This window comes from Diprion similis, chromosome 6 (genome assembly GCF_021155765.1).
Source record: "Diprion similis isolate iyDipSimi1 chromosome 6, iyDipSimi1.1, whole genome shotgun sequence".
Taxonomy (NCBI): domain Eukaryota; kingdom Metazoa; phylum Arthropoda; class Insecta; order Hymenoptera; family Diprionidae; genus Diprion; species Diprion similis.
In genome coordinates this window covers 9,845,917-9,871,354 of record NC_060110.1, presented here as the reverse complement: position 1 = coordinate 9,871,354, position 25,438 = coordinate 9,845,917, and the positions used below count along the sequence as shown (strand labels likewise).

The window sequence follows — 25,438 nt, the reverse complement described above, 5'->3', positions numbered from 1 at the left end:
TTTAAGTGTTAATAGAAGGATTTCGAACCTATTATCACGATATACGGAAGTTAATCAAATATTTCAATCAAGATTTCAAAATACAGCTCTTTGATAGACTGAATTCTTTTTTCATTCATTTGTCGCGATGAGCATGTTGTATTTCGATGGGAAATTGATGTACATAATCTTACTGTTGACGATGGCAATCGTGATTATATCATTACCGTGAACGACCGGCCATAGCGTTGAATTAAAATAATTTTTTGCAATTAAAAAAATAACCGTGTTACAATGTTGAATTCAATTTGAAAAAATCATACATGGTCCGTTTTTTTGAATTTTGCGTAAGCCGATGGCTTACCTCGATGGCCGAGTACAGATGCGACGTGACATGAAGAAGTATCATACGTCGAACTGTTGATCGTACAGATCCAGTTTCAGAGTATATTGAAATGTTGATAGGTTTGAGTTCACGGTACGCCAACTTGGCAAATTATTTCAAAAATAAAGCACACCATTTGGACGGAGAAAGATATGGGTCTCCTCAAACTGTAGAATTTTCGTATCCATGGCATTGCTGGGAACCCACTTTTACTTTCTAAGTGATGGATTCGATCCACGCTAGGTGCAATGGTTACCGATATTCTCCATGACTTCATTTCCCTGCTACTTGCTGCTACTAATATCGCGGATAATTCAATACAGGACGATTAAACAAAGCGCACCTGAGGTTGGTGGGTAATCAGTTGATTAATGAATACATGCAACTAGTTGCCATAGAGCAGTTGATTGCAGATTAATCGATTCAATGCTGCAAGGAGATAAGGAATTTTTACGAAACTATCACGATACGAGGGTAAGCAATGCTAAGATAAGCGATAATACATTTTTTTTAATTATTAGGATTTATTTCTGGTGCTAATATTTTGGTGCTCACTACGTACACAACATCATTCAGAGTAAATGTGACAGTTAAAAAATGTTCTGTAAATTCGCAAGCTCAATTTTTCAAACTTCCTATCCTCAACCGTTTGCCAAATGAAGATAAATTTCCGAAGTATAATGAATGAATGACACGAAAAAATAAATTCTATTTAAATAGATGCGTTTCAAACCATACGTCTTAGAAACTTTGAAAAAAATCTGGTATATTTCTTCAATATTGAATGAAAACAGTCTCACGATGGCTCATTTTACTCCTTATTTTTTCCGCAAATCCGCAAAGTGTTTCAACTATGCACTTTTAGTCCCTTGAAAGGTGTATGTATCCTAGTAAGCTATTGATTGTAAAATGCGGTAATTGTAACTCATGGTTGTTATGTCTATATGACTATGTCAGCCAGTCTTAATATCTCTCACTGAGTGGCCTCGTTGTCTGTGAAATGTCTCACGTGGATATTTACTGCTCTAAAGTCACATCTTGTAAAGTTTAATATAAAATTATTTCTTTGTCTTTCATTAATTAATGCTTGGGCTCAATCGTTCATCAATGAGATTGGTAAATAGTGATAACAAAGTGAAGTAAAATTGTCGGATTGAGATCGGAGTATCACATCTCATACGTCGGTGTACAGTCGGGTAGAGTATTTATGTCACAACTGTTACAAAACTCTTTGGTACATGAACTCCCACTCCACATCAAGCCACAGTCAGGTAATAACAGGTAGTATCAGCAGTTGAATAAACTCGTGGTAGTGGTTCTACGATTCTTGAAGGCACGACTTTGATCCAAGTTCGGTATAATTATCACTAAAGTAGTAGGAGACTTTTTGATTCACGTGGTATAATTTTGAGAGTACGGTTTCGGTTAGAGTCAAATGTTCGCTATAGACGTGTTGTGGCTGCAATGGATTGGCGGTTTCGCAGGTAACGATCGATAATCATATTCCTTAAATTATTTGTTTACCATATTCTCCCGATTTCCTTAGCGATGATTATGATGTTTGTGAACGGACTGTGGAATGGCTGGACCTCACCGTACCTGGCTCAATTCGAATCCGGAAATTCCCCATTTCCTGTGACCACAAACGAAATTTCCTGGATAGCATCGATTAATACACTGGGCCAAGTACCAGGTGGAATCCTCGGTGCAATTTTCATCGAATACTTCGGCAACAGAAGATCAATCGTAGGAATCGGATTCAGTCTACTTCTCTCGTGGATTCTCGTCATCATGGCGAACTCCGCAAGCTGGATTTACGTGGCTAAATTCATCAGCGGGGCGGCAAGCCAATTTTCTGCTATGGGCATCTCGCTTTTCCTTGGAGATATTTGTAGCCCGAATATTCGAGGTGCTATGGTGACTATGGCATTCAACGGAGTGCTCCTGGGCGTATTGGTGGGAAACGTGATTGGTCCTTACATTTCGATGAGGATTTTCGCCTGTATAGCCATCGTTCTAAACATATTCCCAATCGGTGTATTCATGTGGTTACCTGAATCGCCCTATTATCTCGTGAGCAAGGATAAACTGGATGATGCCAAGCGATCGATTCTGAGGTACAACCCAAAGGCAGACGTCGACCTCGAAGTGGAGTCCATCAAGAACTTTGTCACCACTAAGAAATCAGTGGCGTTTGTTGATCGAGTCCGAGAATTCAATATCTCCCGAAACAGAAAGAATGGACTCATATTGATTGGGTTGATCATATTCTCAGAATGCAGCGGTTTGGCTCCCTTGTCGGCTTACATGGAAATTATAATGATCAGAGGATCGGTAACTGTTATTTCACCTGCTACGGTTCCCGTCATAGCAAACAGTGTTGGACTCATAGCAGCGTGGACGGCGATGTACTTTGTTGAAAAATGTGGTCGAAGAATAATGTGGGCTGTCTCGAGTGGTGGGATTTGCGTTTCCATGATCGCTCTTGGGACACATTTTTACCTTCTTGGCAGTGGATACGATCCGACCATATTGCAATGGCTACCGATATTAGCTGTGGTGTTATTTAAATCCTGGTACAACCTAGGCGTCAGCTGCATTCCCAGCATCGCCCTCAGTGAGATCTTTGCATCAAATATACGGACTCTGGCTGCTTGTCTTTCATCTGTGTCGTCGGGAATTTTTTCATTCATTGTAATATACGTTTATCAATGGCTGCTCGAGTTGATGGATGAAGGTTATGTTTACTGGATTCACGCTGTGTTTATGGCGATATCTTTAATGTTCGGTTGGCTTCTAGTGCAAGAAACGAAGGGGAAGACTTTGATGGAAATCCAAAGTGATGCGATGAAGGACGAACGTATGGGGCACTGAAAAGAAGCTCATTAAACGTTAGAGGGTCGGCATTTTACTTTGAAATTCCACATTTTATAGAGGTACGATTGATGTATGTAAATAGTCAACACGTTTGATAGATTAGTTAGAGTTAGGAAAATTTTTACTCAGTACTTTTTACAGAGCGTGAAATTTCCTATAAGCATCTGTATTTGGATAGTTTATAAGTCAAACCGTTTTAGAGAAAAATAATTTCCCGATTTTCTTTACGTGTTATTTAAAATAGAAAATGGAAAAACATAAGGACCCCTAAATATCAATGTCACGAGTTCATATTTCGATGAGATGTACTACTTGAAACGCTACAGCGAAATTTGGATGCGCGTTTGAAAAAAAAAATGTCATATATATATAAATAAGAAATCAATGGGGGGGAAATAAATATAAGGAAGTAAGCGAAATACAATGAAACATATATCTTTCATCGAACTTCAAGGTGGATATAATAATATTGCCAGCATGTTGAGAGCATTATTAAAATCACATGCTGACGGCAAAGTGTATAGCATCGATATTAAAATTTGGTAATTAAAAATCACACATTTTTTTCAACAGAAGCTGGAAGGCAGAATTTCGTAGATTTTAATCTTCCTCGCTGATAAAAACGAAGTGGATGATGTGTGTTCGTTGCTGATAAACTCGTAAACATTCCTCAGATCGAATTTGAATATCTGCTTCGGTATTGTAGTCTCTAGTTGTCAGACTTGTTGATTGACTAAATATATCCATAAAAGATTCACAGACATTTTTAGGCATTTGTCTTTTTTTTCAATAAGTGATAAAGTGATGCAACGCTCATGACTTCGTAAAAAAGATTAAATATACACTTATATCTTACCATCTTTGGCCAGGGAATTATTTTATTTAGCCACCCTATATATCCGCAAGTAACAGTTGAATCAACTTTCTCCGGTAGAAGTGTTAACATTAACAAAGATGGGACACTTGAGTATTCAATTTTTCTCTGATAACTGTTATCGAGTATCTGTCACACCATATAGAAATCAGGTTAAATGTTCAAGTGCTGGTCTCAGATTCACAAATAAAACATTGCAGTAGTGCGGAATACACTTCAAGTTGTCAAAAACAACTTCTTCCTCATATTAACTGAAATTAGATTATACCTATCCACTCTGGCAATAAAATGAGGACATAAATATGCGGCAACGGTTAGTTCGCAGACGGCTTGTCATACGATATGACAAAACATTTGTAATTGGAAACTTCGTGTGTCATGCGATAGGTATATGTGAAAATAAGAAAAGTGTACCAAGTAGTGAAAGTGTTTATCAAACTAATTTTGATGTTGTCAAGAAAAATGTATACTTCAAATACGATACTTCTAGAAATTAGTTGAGTGATCGTCTAAGCTTAAACAGTATTTGCATCTCGAAAAAAACTGATCATCTCCCTTTTTTCAATATTCCCCAATTTCGAATCGAGCATGTAAAAAAGTTTTCACGTCAAACTACTTTAATTCTGGCTCGAATTTCTTCAACCAATAATTTCCTGATCCTCCTACACTGGTAATAGATAGGTACCTTCTGAATCCTTGTGAGCGCAGAAAGGAAAACCCAATTTCAGCCGAGACAGATGATAATGAAATATGCTTCAGAAGACCGTGTATCCGATTGATTAATCTCCTATATTTTTGTCAGTCGAGTTTCTTTTGCTCCTCCCTGGGTCCTTATCGATGCGATCACTTGAACGCGTGCCTTGTCATCGTCTGAGACAATGCGATAATTTTTTGTGCGTCGCAATCGTGACGTCATTTTATGGATCGTTAAATTTTTTTTTATCTATGTTTTTCTATCTCGGAAGAAATCCAGGTTACTCTTTTTATTATTACCTCATAATTCCCATTTTCCCTATGATGCGTTCATACTTGTCCCGATAATGAATATATTCGTTTCAATTGCAGAGAAGGAAATAATTGTAATGAATTACCAATCTCTCGGTAAAGAGTTTGTTTTTCCTATTTGTTCTGCGTATAAAGTTAACTAAAGAATCTTGGACTGTTGATTCATCCATTAAAAATAGTCAATATCTCTGTACTTCCTGTTGATATAATTTGAATCAATGTCTTTCTGAATGAAAGAATGACTGAAAGCTTGAATTTGTGTCTTTCGGTATCTGAAAAATAGTACACTTAGAATTAATATTGCTATTAACCTGCAGGCATCCACGAAAAAATGAGACAAACAGTTTCAGAAACACAAAAACCTGAAGTTTAGTCTCACAATCAGACACAGCCAATGTAATGTATGAAAAAAATTTATTTCACATTTTTGTTAGATTGGAAAAATTTGAGAAGTCGGAAAATTTATAGAACATCAATTCCGTATGTTTTTTTATTTTATGTAATGAAATGTATTCGAGTCTAACTCATTTCAAACTCGCTTTATTATAATTGTTTAGAAAGACTCGTTGTTTTAAAACTTTAGAGAGTTGCCTGAAGTTTAAGAAACCGTTAATGCATGAATAAACTCAGATTTTGTAAATTCAAATTCTACAGTTATTCTAAAGGTGCAAAATAGTGATGTCCTACGCGAGTGGCGAGTAAAGCGTCTTCAAACCGATAACGCGTGTGCAATGATCGGTACTTGAAGATTATGGCAGCTTCTCAAAACTGTATCGCATAAGTTCGAGTTAATTTGACACGTGACTCATCATTCAGTAATCAACGAATTTCTCTCCGGAATTATAAGACTGTAGCCACTAAGTCTACGAGTATTATCTTACCGTGCAGCTAGTTTGAGAACTTTATTAGGCCTCTGGAATACGGAAAATATGGCATGTCTGATATCATGGAAGTGGAATGTTACTCGATTGAACAAAAGATGGAGCATTTGAAGTTCTTCACTGACGTAGTTCAATGAGTACACATTCAAGTTTTGTCATCGACATTTCGAGGTTGAAGGATATTCATATAATAATCGCATTGTGTCTTATAAAACTGTCTAGTAGTTCATGAGATCGGGGAGGTTTTGGTGATTAAAATGGACGAGATTTCAAGAAAATCTGTACTGCAGTACATGCGCGAAAACTTATCGGCCGCTCATCGGGTGAGCTAATATAAAAATATGATACAAATGGGACATAAGCGTGATGCGATTGTGGATGGCATTAAATTTAAGCCCTGAGGTTCGTGATTAAAAAAATCAACGAGATTGCTTATCTAAATTAGATTCTAGTACTTTATGTAATGTTTGTTCAACCAGTTAATTCTAAGAGAAATAAAAATTCGTCAGGCTTGTGATTATAGTCTTTGTTGATTTCTTTAATCCATTCGTTTTTTTCTACGCTATAGTGTACAACCTTGATTTTCATTTTTTACGATTATCTCGAGATATACTGTACATTAAACAGTTGTCAAGTTTATGACAAACGGATAAAATTTTCTGACATATCGATTACCGTTAAATATTTTGTATCATTATGTTTACATCGCGGGAAAAAAGCAAATTAAAAAAAAAAAAAACTCCAAACATCTGTAAATTATCCAAAAAGTGTTTCTCTACTCACTTCACTTTAAATTGAACGGGTTTTAATTGTGAATTATTTTCAAGGCGCTGATAAGAACGAACGTTAAGATATACAAATACAGATATTATCTGAATTGGTGTCATAAATTTGTTTAAATATTCAACCACTCGGTGATTTTTCAATTCAAATATCATACGCATGACGCAGAAAGGAATTCGTACGTGATTCCATGAATCTTTATTGAAAAAGCTATTGTTTGAATCCTTATTATCTGTTATCTGTCGTTTCATTGAGAGCCATAAGAAGAAAGTAGGAACTGCCAATCTCCCGCGACCCGTAGACAAAGTCTATTCTCTGCACAATTGACACGTGCTTCGAATTTCCAGACAACGTTTCTGCAAAGGATAATAGTAGTAGGCCGCCATGAAATCCAGTCTAACGATCTCGTCGACGCACATACAAAAATAATTGACTCTCTGACTGCGGATTACGTCGACGAACCCATCACCGGCCTCCTCTTGGTATACAAGAATACGTTTTTCCACATTGTTGAAGTAATTGACGACATCTGAGTAAACAGATGATTCTTATTATTTTCGAAGCTTCATTTTCTGCACGTTTCTATGGCATACTTTAATCCCCTGCTTGTTATTTACGTGGTTGTTGAATTGCCTTTTCAGATCACAGAGTATACCTTCATCAAGTTAATTAAGAAGGTTCGTCAGATAAATGGAATTTCTATGAAAATATTACCCCCCATGCACCATATAAGCGAGGTGAATATTCGCATCCCATTGTTCACCGTAATTCCTGCTACCATTTTTTTTTCATCGCGGTGAAACATCGAGAGGATTTGCGCGTGAGATATTTTATCGGGTCAAATTGACATGTGGACGATGATTCGATGAGCCCTTTAATCATTCAATCTGTGGGCTGCTGGTGCTTATACTCAGGCGCTAGAAGACGGCGCAGCCCTTGCTAATTATGGTTTAATCGACTCCAAGGGCATCGAGGGACGTGGCTAGTCCTTTGATCAACTGGGGGTCCGACGGGAATTTCAAACCGAGATTCTCCTAATCAGACACGTAATTTATTTTTATATACTTTGTTTAATCTCGTAGAGATTTATTCCCTCGAAATGGATCGGAAAAACCTCGCCGTCTCCCCTGCTACTTGAGCACGACCTTCCTAAGGGTTGGGAATTCGAAACGGAGGGCACGACCCTTTCAAGCTTTCAAAACAAAGTATACAAGTTGTGTCAACATCTTCACGGATTCGAAGATAAGGTACGTGTTACACTCTTTCCTGCAGCCTTCTGTGGCCCCTGTCGATACCGCGTGTTGAAATAACCTCCCCTTCATGTGAATGGAATACCGCTAAAATATTTAGCTTCCCATCTTCAAACGAAGAGATAATATCCACCCGCTTTTCTTTCTTTTTTTCCTCTCTTTTGCCAATGCAAACGCGATTCGATTCAAAATGTGTTAATAGCCGCTGCGTGATATCCACGTGCCGTTCTTCTCTGTTTTCGTTTCACACCTAAACGCATTTACAAACGCAGAATTTGTTTAGCTCGTTTGGATAGTGCTGTTGTTTTATTTTTCTTTTTTTTTTTTTGATAGTTGAGTATCACGTCTATTCTGGTTTCATATGATTGTTCGAGGAGAATATTTTCCCATCGCCGAACTTATTCAACGAGATTGAAATTTTTCAAAGCACCCAGCTCTGCTCGCTTCCGAGGTCGACCACCTCTTCGAGCGTGTTCCAGGTCTTTTGCCAGAAGCTGCCATCATCGAATACATCATGAATGGTCGCTACGTGGGAGGGTTTGACTTGATCGAAAAATTTAGTTTCGACAGCCGTACGTATACCTGCTGTTCAATCGATTTGCGGTTCACTGTTCACCACCCTCGACGAAATCCGACTTTTATACGACAAAGGCGCAATAACGTTTTTGCATTTTTATTACCCTCGGACTCGACGATTCAGAACTTTTCCAGCAACCTACGTTTCGCACAAATCGGTTTTCAAATCCGCGTTTACGATGAGGTATCGAATATCCGCAATCCTTTGAGAACGATCCCGAAACCCAGAAATAATCCGACCGTTCAGCTTGTACAATAGCGTCCTCGCTACGAGCGAAGTATTTCCAAATTTTCAGGAACAAAGAAAAGTAAAAATTTAACTTTAATTCAACTTTTCCTTTGAGATTGAGACTTGTAACTCACTGTTCTTTATTCCACGCAGAGAAGGAATGGCCGCATGTATGCACCCCGGATCCAATCGACATCTTCGATCGAAGAGATCCGAAATTCGTTCAGCCTGCAGCGAATCGTGGTGCCCACTGAAAGCTCGGATCCTTACGGAAGCAGCCTCGTCTTCTTACGTTACGTTTTGGTTTGCCCTCGAGGAACAAGGAGAGTATATTAAATCGAAAAACTTTCCAGGCTTGTTTCGAACGAGCTTGAAGTTTCAACAGAATCTTCGCCTTCGACCCCCCCCCCCCCCCGCCATTTTCTCTCTTGAATCGAGAATTTCTCTCCGTATTTGCGAAAGATCAGTTCAGGCTGTCTTCTGATAGGGTTACTTCATTAGAGAAAGTTAATAGAACCATTAAGTTCGAACCGAAGCAGCTGCGCTTTCCGCGCTTTAAGCTATAACCAAATCAGGTAACCACGGTCAATTCCACAATCATGAACATTGTGCTGCGCCCCAATTCTATAGTCGTATAATTTCAAGCTCGAGAGATTATTCTCGTTCTCTAAAACTCATCGGTGATCATGTAAATGGCGGAAGCATTATAGATTATAATTTGATTAGCTCGTCGAATGGAGAAAGTTGAAAATAAAGTTTTAAACGCATAATCTCAAGGACGTCGATCGGGCTTATGGTATAAACGGGAAATAGCAATCATTTCAGGCTGGAACTTCAAACGATTTGACGTCACGATTACCCGAGGCCCACCACTTCGCATATCTGCTTTTGGAAAATGGCGCTGCGGAGTCGTTCCACTTGCGCGACATCAATGTAGCCGGAAATTAAAAAATGGACAAGGTGACGGTATGATGTGCGAAAACAGAAAATTCACAGCGTGAAAGAAAAGCGAAAACAAGACGAGTAATCAGTACGAAAACTGAGAAAACTTTGCTTCCGCGCGAGTTTAAGACCTGCACGGTTATTCGTTCGCTAAAATTGGCGTGTATGTAAGGTATACAGCTCTCGGTAAAAGGAGGAAACGCGGTCAGGAAGTGGCTGCCGGGATCGCGGGCTGCTGACAAAAAGGTAAAAAATGGAAAACGACGCTGTCCGTGAACAAAGTGAAGCACCAACGTCCGTTGATAGAACGCTTCGTGGAATACGAGGTTGCTGCGGCAACGAGAATGTGCTTGGAATTTCAAACCAAGACTTGATATAACGTTTTCTCATTTTGGAGCAGGACCACAGCTTCCTCCATTCTCATCTATTGCACTTCTCTACATTTCTCTCGGAATTTGAATTTCTCACACGTCTGCATCTTTATTTAGACGTCTTAAATCCGCTATCGTGTATCGATACGAAACGTAAGCCGTACGATTTGTATCTGACTACTGCCTCAAAATTTGTCTTTTAGGATAAAAGTATCTGCCACTGTACAACAGTTGGGTTTGATCCGGTTGCGTAGGTAACCGTCAATTCTTTCCAAATTTTCAGATAAATTCCGTCCATCACATTACGGAGATTCCTGCAACGTACGCCACTCTACATTCTACACTCTACTGACTAAACCACTTTCCGCACCTTCGACTCGCCATTATGGCACCATGTGAGTTCGAGTTCTTTCGCAAAAGCCCGGCTCTCCCGCCTTTCGCAAGCACAAAATGAAGCGCCAGCTGAGGCGAGAGATCCAGCTCAGATGCTACTTTGGTAACTTTGATAAAATGATGGTGGGGCGATGTCACAACCTTTGGGAATTGACCTGCAAGTCCACCTTGGCGCGAACGAGAAAGCTTTCTAGCGAGGAAAATCGCCACCACAAACGAGGACGTACAAAGAGTCCTCGAAAAATCTTGACCATCCATTTGCTGAGTCATAACTGAATGGATTGATCAAAGATTTTTTGCGGACGGTGGAAAGTCTGTTGTCTCGTCAGCAGTTTTCGCAAAACACGCTTGTTATCTTATAGTCATGAAATAGAGCGAGAGTTGTGGCTTGGGATGTACAAATGCGGACGATAAATAACTCGACAAATCTTGACTTGGCCCAGCCCTTTGCAAACGCACCGCAAGCAGTAGTGTTCCTGCATGCTTTATGGGAATGTATAGATGCATATGGAATGAAGCAGGGGGATGCAAAGTAAGATGGGAATCCGACTCCTGTGGGATAAATAAAGATGTCACAAATTGGATCGTTCTCCCCCGTTGTGAGCTCGTATATAAGATTAAGTCTTATACTTGAGGTGAGGTGATTCGAAAGAGTTATGCTTTTCCGAAGGGCAAACATCGTCCGTGTAAGTTTTTACCAATCAATTTCTCAAGGGTCATTTCGTACTCTATTCAGGTTGATCTAAATTTTTTCCCTAAATAAGGATTACTTATTTCACATTCACCCAATAATCCTAATCGTTTTATGATTTCTAATGACAAATTTCCTTCCGTATTTAATTTGTATGATCAGACCAATTGCCACTTAAAAAGTGTCACATATCATATATTATATTACGGCACTCACGATCGACGATAAATTGTGTGAACTTTAATCACGGAAGTAATTGACGAGTGCGAAGCAGCTGCCCGATTCGCATTCATCTTTTAGTGCAATTTCGTTGAACGAATCTGTGCGTAAATCGAACGAATCGTTTCGAGAGAGAAAACTCTGCTATCCACGAATCCTGCACGGGAGAAACGACCGCCGGCAAATTTTCGTTTCATTCAACTTAAGACGAAGTCGCGATAACACTGAGATGGTATCCCGTTTGTAAAATCTAGGGATTGCAACTCCTGTAACGACTTTACTTGCAGACACTGACGGACGAAACTCGACCGAGAATCTCAACGGTAAAAGCATTAAAAATTTGTTGAAAAGCGCGGACAAAAAAGATTCACAAATCGAACTACGCATCGTTGAAGAATACATTTTTCGAAGATTTTGTATCTACGTGACCTGTCGAGCGAATATAATCTCGTAAAACATTTTGCAAGTGAATATCGCAAAAAAAATTATTATTGTTATGTTTTCGCCTGTTGTGTGAAAAGTGTAGAATATTATAAGGTAATTATAGGCTGCAAATACGGTGAGTTTCACCTTTATAAAAGTTCGTAAAAGCTTTGCGTGAACTGACGTTGGTCGAATTACGAATATCTGTGAAAAAAAACAAACGGTCAAAGAAAAGAGAACAACGAAAAGTAGTTAAAACAAAAGGATTTGATTCCCCGGGGTACCCGGTCAGTGTCTCGTTTTAGCTGCACTAATTTGCATTGGACGAAACTATTGATCGAAATTTGTGTGGGAAGAGAGCTGCGCGTGACAAACTTTTGGATATTACTTACTCTGCGCGATTGGAAAAATTCCGCCACCCTTTGACGAAAGAGAACAGAAAAACTGACGAGTCCAGATCAGGATGAATGGATTCTAGGCATGAAAGGGTGTCTATAGGTTGTCCAAACTTAATTTTGCACTTCCCTGCGATTGTGTGGCTGGATTTAACACCGAGTTTCAACCCGTGAAAAAATAAGAGAGTACCTATAACAGTCGTAGCACGTATTCCGACCTCACGTATGTCTATACGGTTACCGAGAAGTATAAAAAGTTCTTAAGAACGTGCTTAACAAGGTGAGTGGCTTCATTGTGTTAATTAGCTGAACAAAAACTGTGGTGACATGCATGTGGTTGAAACTAAGCTAACCTGCCAAGAACTTTGTGAAATTATTATATCGCGTTTAAAAATTTGAATTGTATGTCTCTATTATATCGGTGGGAACATCGATACTAATGAAAAAAAAAATTAAAAGCATTACAATTTGTACGATTGACGGATTAAACAAGCCTCTAACTCGTGTTTGACAACCACTACGATTAGTCGACTTCAATCGGATCTGACTTCTACTTATTCGGTGCTCACTGCAAACTGTAGCTGCTGAAAGCTCTGATCCAGAATGTCTAATTTCTAATTGACAACCATATCGTAGCTCATGACCAGCTTAGTACTACGAGCCTTTTGCCCTCGGCAACTAACATCCCCTTCACCTTTTGACCCGGCTACTTGCCTGCAAAGGTTGCGCCCTCAGGGTAGATCCGGTTAAATTTGCTTAGGGTGCGGCAAATAGCTATAACTATTACTTTCGGGAGGTATATGTACGGATATAATGTGTGTGCACAAGCGGCAAAGAGTTTCGTCGATCTCCGAGCTCTATTTCGTTCTACGGCTTTTGGTCGCCTTTCAGACCAAATGAACTGAAATTATTTTCAAACCAGAGAATTTTACAAATTAATCTCTTTCCGTATCGCAGATAATTCATGCATCTCTCGCTCGTGAGGTAAAATTTTCGACTCAAAGAAGTTGGTGAATTATTCTTTTTGGTCGCTTTGAAAGTAAGGAAATTGAACAGAACTAATCAAAGTCTTATAGCAGTTATAAAATAATAAATGGCTTAATATTTTTTCTCGAAATAATTGCTTGACGTTTAGTAGCATTAGCTACAACGTTACTCTAATTAACTGAACAAACTCCTGCTAAGTGAAAATACTCATTAGCGGTATCTAGCAGGACCGCAGGTTCGAATTTCCCACCATACATCTTATTATCACGGAGATTAGAGTAACAACTCCGGAACTCGGTAGTAATAGTCACAGTGGCAATTTCCTTAAACTGCCTTATTCATTTCCTCAACAGATTATAATAGTCATTTTCCGAGGTTACCACGTACCAAATCACCCCTGAATTACCCGCTAAAACACTCCCGTTTCATCCATTTTTCATTATGTTATCCCAGTTTATTTCCGGGATGCGCCTCGTGGGGAGTCCCAATTATAGACAAATCAGGGTACAATTCTACCGTGATCTGAATTCTACCCTAGTTCTTTTGGGCTAACCGCGTTGTTGACCCTTTCGTAAATTAGCGAGCTGAATATTTGTGATGAATTTCAAATTGCAAACAGGTGTATCACCTTTGAATAAATTGCAACACTTATACAGACGGGACGAAATAATTTATAGTCAAATATATCGCAGGGATCCACGCCGTAGTTCGAACCCAGCGAACGTGTCGACTGGCACATGTGCGTCAGAGGTGGTGTTTCAAAAGTCACGGTATATGAACATACGTGACGTAAATGCGAGTACGAATGCTGGGAGACTTTTGAGTCGGTATAACCAGACAAGTAGACAGGCTGAGGCTTTGGATACGATGAAAAGTTTGCCGCAGCGTCAGAGTGGCTTTCAAAAATCTTCCTCGAGATTAATTTGCATCCTTTTTATTGGGACTTGAATGATTAAAATTTCCTAGAGTTTACTTATGAGAGCGATAAAATATCCACCGTCTAACTGTAGTGTAGGTATCTTTTTTATCAGAATATAGTGAACGCGAATAATAAGAACATTTTTAGTAACAATAGAAGTAAAATTGAGCAAATTCGAATAACACAAGATGAGATATCACTGAAATGTGTATAACACCGCTACTTGCAAAGGGCATTGTACTTTGAACAGCGAGCTTGCGAGCTTGCAAAAATCGTGAATAATGTATGAAAGTCGATTGGTGGGTTGCATTTTTTGTGGATCGTCGAACACCTTGTCAGACAGAAAACTACAATTGCAAAAAAAAATCAGAGTGGAAATATCAGCTATCTAGACAGTTGTCGAGGTAACCAAAAGTGAAATTCGAACCTACAGCTCGAATCACGTACGAATCAAACTACGCGAAACAATGCTGTGGTGGCGAATTTTTGTCTGGCAGATTCCTGAGTTACTCCACCGAAGGAGTAGGGGAGTCGAATCGAGTCACAAATGATCGAGATGGGCCACGCCCGTCACATCGACGGAACGTGACATCCACAGTGCGGAATGAAAACGACTGAGAATAAGAAAAACCCTAGAAAAAGCGAAGGAACGGCTACAGAAGATAAGTCGAAAATTTCCGCCGAGTAAAAGGGTCGAACAGAGAATCCGGTCGGCATGTCTCGATTCGAAGAGCGAACGAAATCAGCTTCCCATATTGTGTTAAGCTCGGTTCAATCATCAGTATATGAAACAATTGGTGTAATTTTCCCTATCAAGATCAGCCTCTATTCATTCATTTGATTTTATTTTATTTCCCAATTCAAAACCGATGCATCAATGCAGATATTTTGGAAGTTAAACTTACGTATACTTGGTGAAAATAGTATAGCTTCTGATGACGGTGGTGCGGATATTCTGTCCCAGAGCGAAAATCGTTATCGTAAACTAACCCTCGAGAGGTGAGATTCAAGGCGCACCCCGTGTCGTCCGATTCAACGTATCAGATTCGTGTTTGCATAATCAATCTTGGCCCAAGGAATCCTTCGATACCCGACAAGAAGCTCAGCTATCGCTCACGGAGTTTGAACAGGTGAAATATGACGAGGAATTTACAAGCGCCGGTGTAACTACGGTAAGGCAAAAAGTTAGCAATGAGAAATCGAACGCCGAACTTGACTGGCGATTCATCGTGTCATCATCAGGTCCAATTCACAAAACACCGCTGTTAGTGTTTCAATCTGATGTCTGCACAGTATAAAATTGTAGTATTAAAATTGACGAAATTGGCCAGTGTGGACTACTATAGAACAATCTTTGTAGTCAATTGGGAAGTTCATGGTCAGAAGTAAGTATTAGATTGACACCGGATCATAGTCAGTATACAGAAGTCGATGCCTTCCATTAACTTGCGAGGAAAGAAGTCTTTATTTGCGTGCAGAGAGAAAATCCTGATCTCTATTTTTGACGAAGTCATTTTAGATCGAGAAAAATGAAAAAGGTCGCGCCGAAGGCATTTTGCTAAATTAACGCCCTCGCACCAAGAGATTCTGGTCATGTGGTACGAAGAGAATAAAAAACGCAATAGGTGTAAGGTTGACCAGGATAAAGTAGAGGGAGAAAATCTAAGTAAAAGAAATGCGACGAGTTTGCATCGTTGAGCTTGACGGATGTCTACATGTGACTTCCATCGCCTTGTGTTACACCCTTTCGTTTTAACCACACATCAATGCAGCCCGGCTGTGAGGCATTCGAGTGATGCTGGAAGGCATGCTTGGTGATGGAAAATTAAACGAGGCATGACCGCATGCCTACCGAATATTCGGAGAGCTTCATCCGTCACATCGTGGAGGGTGACGTGAAACGGAGATCTCGGTACGGAGAAAAACATCCGACCCTTCAATCGGGATTGATTGAAGAGCAGTGAGCAGGAAAAAAATCTGCTCTTAATACGAGAAATATGTGTATTATTTTTCCTGATAGGTGAATATTATTGTGGAACAGATACACCACTCATCGATTGATTGGCATCGAGTGGGAAGTAAATGTGTAAATCAGGTGAAATCGTGCCTACGAATCGTGATCGCTGAAGAGATTCGTATAAGGATGTTTGACTGAAGGATATCAGCCGGCTTCTGACTGCGCCAGAAAGGAATAAGGAAATTTGGAGATTCGGAAAAGGCATGCGGGAAGGATGTATTCAATTTTCATTCGCCTTCTTGGAAGTCAGGGGTCTTCGGCACGATTTTGCCGCCCCAGTTCTGCCCAAGGGAGACACAGAGTTCGCCTCGTAAACCGAAATGTCTTCGATCCGGAGATTTTTAATCCTACCATTGACGCTGAAAGGCCTATTCAATTCACCTTCGACGGTGTGAAGTCTTATAAGAATCATCTCAGCCCGTTCCACCGAGATTTTCACTTTCTTCGACTTCAATTCGCGGATGGCATTCCTACTCTGCCAAATATTAGCAAAAGAATTAAATTGGTCAACGGCTTGTGCCGTTAGCCACGAAGTGAAAAAAAGAATAGGTAACAAGTTTTTACGACTACCAGAACTATCATTACAAGCAACCTATTCAAAGTAAGAGACATATTTCATCCGATGATGGTACGTTTTTCCAGTAACAGAGCAGAAATACACGGCGTAACCTGCTCTTTCGGAAAATTTTTGGTCATGATCGCTGATTGATGGATGGCGTAGCGATGAGTAGCTTTCAAGTCATGGTACCCTGGGAGCATGAATGAAGTGTGAAAAAAATTTTGCCCTGACATGTGTGTGGAAAGGAGAATGAAAGCTCATCAATGTGACATTAGCATTCGATTATCTTGCGAACTACTCATCGTATCAATTAATTACTGTATAGTTGCAGAGATAATAGACTTCGATACGATATCGCGTGAATCGCGAAATTTCACCCGAATTTGCTAGCCACGTAGGAACTGAATTTAAAGCCTGGACATCAATTTATTGTTACACAAACATCAAATTATTCCCACAATCTGAAAAAAGTATATTACTAGTGTTCGTAGCTAAACAAAATGGTATAAGGTATACTCGATTGTTGGGTTACAGCTAGAAAATTCATTTTCACTTTGTATTCAAAACTGTATTTTCCGATTATGGAAAAAACTTGAAAATAGCTACAGACTGTATAGTTTTATTAGTGTTAAAGTCTCTTATAATATCGTGGAATTTCGAAGCGAAGTAAACTGCGTGAAATCCTTTCGGTAGTGCCCCTCGTGATCACTCGTTCGGATCGACCTTTCGGCCAATTTACGAAACTACGTGCACGGCTCGTCCTAAACTCACCAACACGGACAGTGTTTGGACTGTACGTCACGTTTTTCTCGGGTGGGACTTTTATTAGCTGGGAAAACATTGAATATACGGCTGGCATTTTGTCCGTCGAATAAAAGCGATCGTTTAGAGATATCAGTTTTCTAGATCACTCTCGTTGTTTTCGCGTTAACGGATTAGCCAACTTTTACTTCGCTCGGTGCTAATTCATTCGATGCGTCCGTACTGCGGCGTTGAGGTGGGTTACTTGGAACCGGAAACCCGCGAGATGAGGGGATGTCACTAAAAACAGAATCCCAACCCCCTGAAAGTTGAGCACCGCGTGGCTATGTACACCTATATACACCTATATACACCTTTATACTCACGAAAGAAGACGAAAGCGGGAAGCCAGAAGTGAATATTGTTAAGCTCGTGGAAAAATTGCGACTTTTCCGGAGTATTAAAAGAAGTGGTTTATTCGTCGCGAAGACAGCTCGACGTCTTCGTCTCCGTTTCCACGGTTCAACCCAAGGGGGCAACTGAGCATCTGCCACGAGATGAGAAATACTTGGATTATTACCGGGAACGAAGTAAGTATATAAAAAGAGAACTTGAGGTCGGTGGTTATTTCAAGGATGGTAAAATTCGGAGCCTGCGAACCGTCCACAGGGTCTTATTATATCTTAGCGTGTCGATATTCCTTCCCACGTCTATGCATGAGTATGACATGCATTACGTGTACCTACGACGTACATCGGCATGACTTGGTTCGTGAGATTAGGGAAACAAGGTCCTCCAGACCTTGTCGCGTCTTCCGCGGCATAATTAGCGGTATTAGTCCCGCAGTACGCGAAGCCTGAAGGAACTTTCGACAACTTTACTTTACTTCCGCACGATAAACTTCCCAGTCGTGAACTCTGAATAGGTAAACTAAACAGCCGCGAAATTAGCTGGCTCAAATCGTGTTATTTAGCATTGCATGAACGGCCGAGTCGGACTCGAGCTTTTATTGGTGTGACGCGTTGTTTTTATACGGACACGAAAAAATGGACCCCTTATTAGCAGCCTCGCAGCGGATAGCGCACATCTCATTCTCTCATTGTTTCTAATTTGAATTTCAATTCACTGAATTACGAACCCCAAGCCTGGAAATTGACTGTCCGGGTTTCACCGTAATTTATACGGTAGGCATTTTATATTCAGAGATATATGCACGTAAGAACGGGTACAAATGAGTTATACAATTTCAAGGGCTGCTACAGAATCTAGCGATATTGATGTGCTGCCAATTTCAACCGGAACCATGCAGCCGGCCATGGCACGTTGTTCCGAATTATCTTCATTATTCTGCATTTTGTTATTTATATTTCATCCGAACAAGCTTCTGAGAAACGAGCCTGGCTTCTTAAGAGTTTTAAAAAATTTCTTTATCATACATCTTTTTGTTAAAATATTCTCAGAGACCAAAACAAACGAGACAGATTTTGAAATCAGTTTCAGATGAATTAAAAAATACAAAATCTTTCAACGAGTCTATATTCAAAGTCAGATGTATTTCGTAAGTTTTATCAAAACCTAATAAAAAGCATTTTTCTGTCTGATCTAATTCTGTCAACCACGATTCCAGGCATAAAATTCATCTTCTTTTTGGCTCCCTATCTGATCGTGATACAAAATCCGATTTGTTCCCCTCGTGCTGTTTCTGGAAGAATCCAATCATCAAGTACAACGCTTTTCCAGGTTTTCAGAAAGTCTCAATAGCTTGCAAATATCATATCCTAACCCAAGTTTGACCTTATATTTACCCAAATACTTTTCTCCCACATTTCGAGATAAACGTATAAGCTGGTGAATAGCATGCAATTTGGGATTCTGAATAAGTAATTTATCTAATGGAGCGGTAAAAAATTACCTAACGCTAATAGTCGTGCCACTGCACAGTTATTTGGTGAAAAGTTTTCTTTGCAGGTACACCACGTAGCAGAACTGTAATTAAATCTTAGAATACTAAGTTTAGATGAATCAGTTTTGCAATAACTGACGTCATTAAAAATAATGCAGACAATCTTTCGTTCACTTTCATCTTAAATTCAGCGACGACGAGTGACTCCAACAAATATTCTTTCATCCCTTCGGGTAGCCGGACTTCCGGTGCAACCCTTGTCCGATCTTATGAGCTGTTCAAGGCTCGGCGTGATACCAAAAGCTTTGTTCTTTTAGACTGCAGGGTCCTTATTCGGAGCCTGTTCGAAGAGAGAGTTGATTCCCTATGAAGTCGAGACGCAGGTCACAGGGGACCAACAAGAATAGTTGGCGATCGAAGAGAACGTAGAATTGTAGGTACTACAAGTAGAAAAGTTGGAAGTATAAAAAAAACTGGATTATAGCTATTGCTGAGGATGAAAACGGCGGGGAATAAAAGTTTTTATAAGGCAACGCCTAGACGCGGTGTAACTAAGTTTACTAGACTGTAATCAAATCTCGTTCCCATTAAAGTTGTTTGCACGGTTTACCTCCTTCCGTTTATCTTTTCAACCTCGGGCCACGAGGAAAATATTTGAATTTAAACATCGGGGAACGAAGAGTGTCCTAATGCATCGGCGGATCTGCATTTGACGTTTCGCGTTTGTGCAACGCAGCGAGTTCAATCGTGGTTGATCCTCATATTTCGAGACACGGTGTTCACCCTCATCCAAAGCATGTATTCCGACTAATTCCTCCTATTCGGAGTTCCTGTTCTATGGTCTGTAGCTCGCCAAACGGACGGATTCAATTTAATTCCATTCAATCCGATTCGAACTCGAGCAAACCCAGGCATAGTTCGAAAGCCTGTGGGAAGAGACATCTCGTAGTTTTCAATTTGGAGGTCGAGTTACCGTTTTCTCGATCTCTGGCAAAAGTGGTCGGATATATCTCCGACCTGTGTCAACCCGTAACCTCGATTTTTACGCAAATGGGAAGAATCGGATAATAATTAATTACAACCTAATTGAGTTTATTCCCCGGAATAGGGAGGCTCTGAGGACTATTAATCACGATGAAACGACAGTTTTTGAAGGCTGTAACATAGGCTGAATATTAAACTTTCCATCGTTTTATAAAATTCGAAAATTCCGGGAACCGTTGTCTTCTTAGCAGGGATTTAACTTGCCGTTCAACATCAGCTTATACATAACTTGTTTCAAATTGACGGAACGAAAATAATTGTTTGACGGTCACGTCATTTTTCGGAAAGTTTCCCCTTCCAAAAAAATAATTATTATCGGTGAAAGATTAACTAAACCCGGGGATTTTCTCTGTGCTGGTGAAAAGTTTCAAAAAATGTATACCAAAAATTTTATCCTATTACTTCAAACCGCGTTCGCAAACGACGATTTGGTAAATGCGAAGGAAATTACTTTGGGACTAGGAAAATCCAGTAAACAAGTGAAAGATCACGTGTAAGGAAATTTGTACGTTCACACTGATTTATAGTCACGTATATAAATCAATTAAGGAGCCCAGGCTTGTCGGAGACTCCGAAGCGAGAGAGCTCGGAAAGCTGCAAAGGGACCGGGATACAATGAATCAAACTGCTGGGGGTAGACTTATATCAGGGCCGAAGTCGTACATGGGCAACCGAATGTCAGCAAAGTCTTAAAAGAGTCAACCAATTTCATTTCCAACGATAGAATTAGAACCTTCGAGCCTCTTCTGATAACGTGTTTGATAATAAATAGAAAAAATGTACCTTGAAATAGAATTTCTGGTAAATTTTTGCGCAGTAAAAATGATTTGATTGGACTAAACCTGTACGGATCGGACAAACGTTGTATTTAATACCAAAAGCGTGCCAAGTCAGTAGATAAATCTGATATATCACTAGGCTGTTCCATCTAGGGTGTAAGGAAAGTATTCGAGGTATACGTCACCGATTTCCTTTATTCTGTGGAACGTTGTAGTACTTTAAAAAAAATTGGGTATGTACTTTTTTGCGCATTAATTTTTCAGTTCAAAGGATAAAGTTTACCCCGGGAAATCAATTTTTTGGGAACTCTTGGATGAGAATGGCAATATTTGTGCTAAAACTAATTAGAACTTAAATACCATTAACAACCGATAATATGCAGAGTTTTTTACCCTCCGGTGTTTTATTCTTTATTTTTTCGGGGTGTACTTTAGGATTGGTTTTTAACCCTCAAATAACCGATCAGCTCGATGTTGGTGAAAAGACAGTTTATTTTTTTACCCAGATAATTTCACAAGAATTTATATCATTTCAAGTAAGTTTCCAAGTCGTATAAAGTAAGAGAGACTCGCGAATGACGAGAAAAAAAAAAAAAAAAAAATGATTTCACATTGCCAACTTGCCATTTAATTTCTTGTTTTATCGACAACTTCGTGTACGACCGTTGCGTGCCATTTCAGTTTGGAGAAATGATTCTTACCTTCATAGCAGGTTATAAAACGGATTGTAAAACCGTTTGTATAGAGATCGGAACATCAAACGAGAGATCTTCAAAGACGCGACTGCTGCCGTTGCTTCAATTCTTTCAGACACGTTTTTTCTCGACTCCATCGATAGCGCGTAACTGGAAACACATAACCAATACAGCCAATTCGGTGGTCGTAACTCGTCCCCATTTACCACCTTTTTTTTGGTTTACCCGCAGTTTTTTCCAGTTTTGTTTCCCGTCTTACGCCTTCATCGCGCGAAATCAATCGAACTAACTATCTCCGAGAAGTTGAATTTCGCCTGGAGATAAGTCAGAGGGAAGAGTTACCGGGTGATTTACTGCACTTCCAACGCGGCGTTACGACGCAGCCATGCGTGCCTCGTTCAGAGATATGATTTAATCAAGGGTGTGATTCTCAATCCGACCGTGGAACGCAGTCGAAACATTAAACTCGATGTAGGTATTCGAGAAACGTTGATGAAAATACAACGTAACGGAAATCTGCATGTAAAGTGGGTAGTTCGAACGCGGAATACCTTCGGCATTCAGTGAAATTCGAATTTTAATCCGTAAGTAAGAATTGGGAGAAATTTTGTCGCGACGTAAAATCGGGAGCTGTGTGATCTCTACACGGCGAAAGTATTATACCTCGTCGTATATAAATAAACGTTGTCAGGCTGGCGTGCGATACACAATAGCCGTCTATCTACAGGGTTGTAAGTTCTCGGAAGACTGTAGGGTATAACGTGCGCTTCAGGGGCTGGAAAATAGAGGCAAAATGAGGGGGAAAAGCAACGTCATGCTGCGATGACTCGTTTAGGTATACCAGGGGTGAAACGAACTCGGATGAGACTGCTCGAGTCGCCATGGCAGCGAACTAGCCGAGATCTGCTTTTTCTTTTTGTCGGATGGATCTTTGTATGGATCTTCGACCGACTTTCGAAGGAGGGGAGGACGCTGATTGTCGTCTGTCTTTGACCGAGCTGCGAGCGATCTATAAACCGCCCCTTTTTCACCACCGGTTATGGCTGGCTGGCTGGGTGCGCGTGTTTTGCGGCATTGGCTATTATCACGGATCATCCCGCTGCTCCTTGTCCCGTGACTACACCGAGAATCTCAGCCTCCGGGAATGAGTAATCGCCGGTGAGTCTTTCGATTTAATCTGATTGATCCTCCCTCCTACCTTTCATCCCACCCAATTTTTCACTTCTCGTTCATCCCTGGTAGCTTTTCGCGGTTATATTTTTGCATCGATTCATCCTAGAATCGTAAATACACTATAGCGCTGATTAATTCAGCCGCTAACTTTTCCAGTGTAAGGGTGGCTTTCGGCACGGGGAAAATTACACTTGTAATTAGGTATAGTAAACTAGAAAATCAAGCAAGAATCTTTTTCTTCGTGTGTCGAGTCATTACACGTCTCACTTTATCTCTAATTGTACAGGAATACTCTGACATTTCAAAAATCTTTGACCGGTTATGACGTGCACGTAATTTCACTTGAGTCAAGTAATTTTTGAAATACGCATGATCGAGTTTTTATTCAGTAGTATAATAAATTATGAAGTTTAGGTGAATAATACTTGGCTCTGAGTCAAAATAAAAGCAAAAGCTAAGAAGAACCGAAAAAATACATGCAGAAAGCGAACGAGAGAGAGAAAGAGAAAGAGAAAAAGGGAAAGGAAACAAGTCAGGCGGTGAAATTTATTACACGACTTTGCTAACAGCTGAATCGCGCTGGGAACGAGCTCGAAGTTAGTTTGGTTTGTAAGACGTGCAGAGCCCATTGGGCGAGGCACTCGCTTTTAAGGGTAGAGACAGCATAATCATAAAACAGCAGAACCAAGGCAAAAAGAAAGGCTGAAAGCAGCCCGCATTGTTGGTCCATTCTCTCCGTTCTATTTCTCGCTCCCCATTTCAACACTCTTCAGTCAGATATTCCTACCCGGAAAATACGTACCTTGATGTGTACGCTGCGGGGTATAAAGTTTCGATAGAAAATAGCCTGCATAGAAAATCTTTCACTCCAAGCTAATCTGCGTTGTTCCAAGTCCCGAGCTTTCGCACGTATTATCTCGAATTCATATTTTGATATACCTGTTGTGATATACGTAGACGTGTCAGCCGGGGAAGAAGAATGTGGCTAAAATCTGACGTTGAAGTATTACTCTCGGCTATCTACCTGCACCTCTGCGTTCACCTTACATTATATATGAAGGTGAAAATCCGACCGCGAGTGAGTTCGCAGTGCGAACAGAACCTGACGTGCATTATTATTGCAGTAAACAACATCAGTTATGCAAACCTCATAAATTCAACTGTCCTCACATTATACATGAAAAAATTAGGGAGACATTGACGTGAGGTAAAAAATTTCGAAGCACGACAGACTTTCTTTGACGAAGAGCGAAACGAATTTAGTCCGAAGCTTCTTTATACTCTTTGAATGAGTAAAACCTCGCATCGATGTAAGCGGTTTATATACGAAGGTATATGCTGCAGGATGAAAACTAACCGGTTCTCGTATATCAAACGTCAGTGATTCATCAAACCCCTTAATCCTTCAACGGCGGTTTTCACGTCAGAACTTCATTTTGATCTGATCGAAACTCGACAGCGCAAAAATTAAATTTACCGAATAGCAGTCTGTAATCGTGGTCTTGACGCACTACATGACGTTTGCTCGGTTTGCCAACTATATAACGATTTGATAAACTCAATTTCGACCCCAATTCAAAACTAAGTTTCCAACATCTTCGGCTTCTTTTCCTTTTGGCTGGTTCCAGAATTCACGAGATTGAATTTTCAATTCGAAATTATTCAACGACTTTTTCCTGTGCACTTTAAACACCTCCGTTTCGTTTTGTTCTGTGGTGGTTTTTTCACGTTCTAGACACCTTAATCCCGGCTTCAAGTAAATATGTGCGAAGGAAGAAGATTAATTATTATTCTAGGGAATCTTCTCCGTGTAATTTTCAACCTGAGATTTGAATGGCAGTGTTCACGAATGTTATAAATAACTAATCCAAAGATGCCACTCGACTGCGACGTGCCAGCGCCATTACCTTTTGTCCCCTGAGTCGAAATAGGCAAAAATCTTCAGAGGCATACGAGTGAGGAAATTGAATTACTCCAGTGGCTCTGAAATTAATTCACTTCCGTCGGCGTATCCGGAGGAAGTTGGCGAGGATCTCTTTGAGACAACATTGACAACGTCTAGTCATTTACGTGAACGATAGTTACACATATTTCAATATTGACTACTTCAGTGAAAACCAGCCGAAAGGAAATCGGATTAGAACAAGTGTTTTTCACTCTTGTCGCGTAAAAAGTGAAAAGTTCGGAATCTAGTTTTTTGTTCCTTACGGATATTTGCTCAGACAGGATGCGGCGCCTTAGGTAACAGATGGTGGCATGGCGCGGTCTGCTGTCAAGCGTAGTGAGATAAAATGAACAATCCAAGATATTTCCTTCGTCGCTTTATTGCAATGAAAATTCTACATCAA

General features: G+C 40.0%; 2 protein-coding genes across 2 annotated transcripts in view; both read left to right on the top strand.

Moving 5' to 3' along the window:
* Positions 1-1,799: 1,799 nt before the first annotated feature.
* Positions 1,800-3,238, top strand: LOC124407300 (facilitated trehalose transporter Tret1-like). The gene is made up of 2 exons (XM_046883313.1): positions 1,800-1,848; positions 1,911-3,238. Exons 1-2 carry the CDS (start codon positions 1,800-1,802, stop codon positions 3,236-3,238), a joined length of 1,377 nt encoding a protein of 458 aa, XP_046739269.1.
* Positions 3,239-7,950: 4,712 nt separating this feature from the next.
* LOC124407303 overlaps positions 7,951-25,438 on the top strand; it is a 32,525-nt gene continuing 15,037 nt past the window's right edge. The window contains exon 1 of the mRNA XM_046883325.1: positions 7,951-8,031. The gene's annotated coding sequence lies outside the window, so the exon portion shown is untranslated. The remainder of the gene's footprint in view (positions 8,032-25,438) is intronic.

What these genes read in the sequence shown, in the direction of transcription:
- LOC124407300 (XM_046883313.1), top strand. Translation starts at nt 1,800, where the DNA reads ATGTTCGCTATAGACGTGTTGTGGCTGCAATGGATTGGCGGTTTCGCA. An exon ending in ATGGATTGGCGGTTTCGCAG is followed by an intron (nt 1,849 to 1,910) that starts GTAACGATCGAT and finishes CGATTTCCTTAG; the next exon opens with CGATGATTATGATGTTTGTG.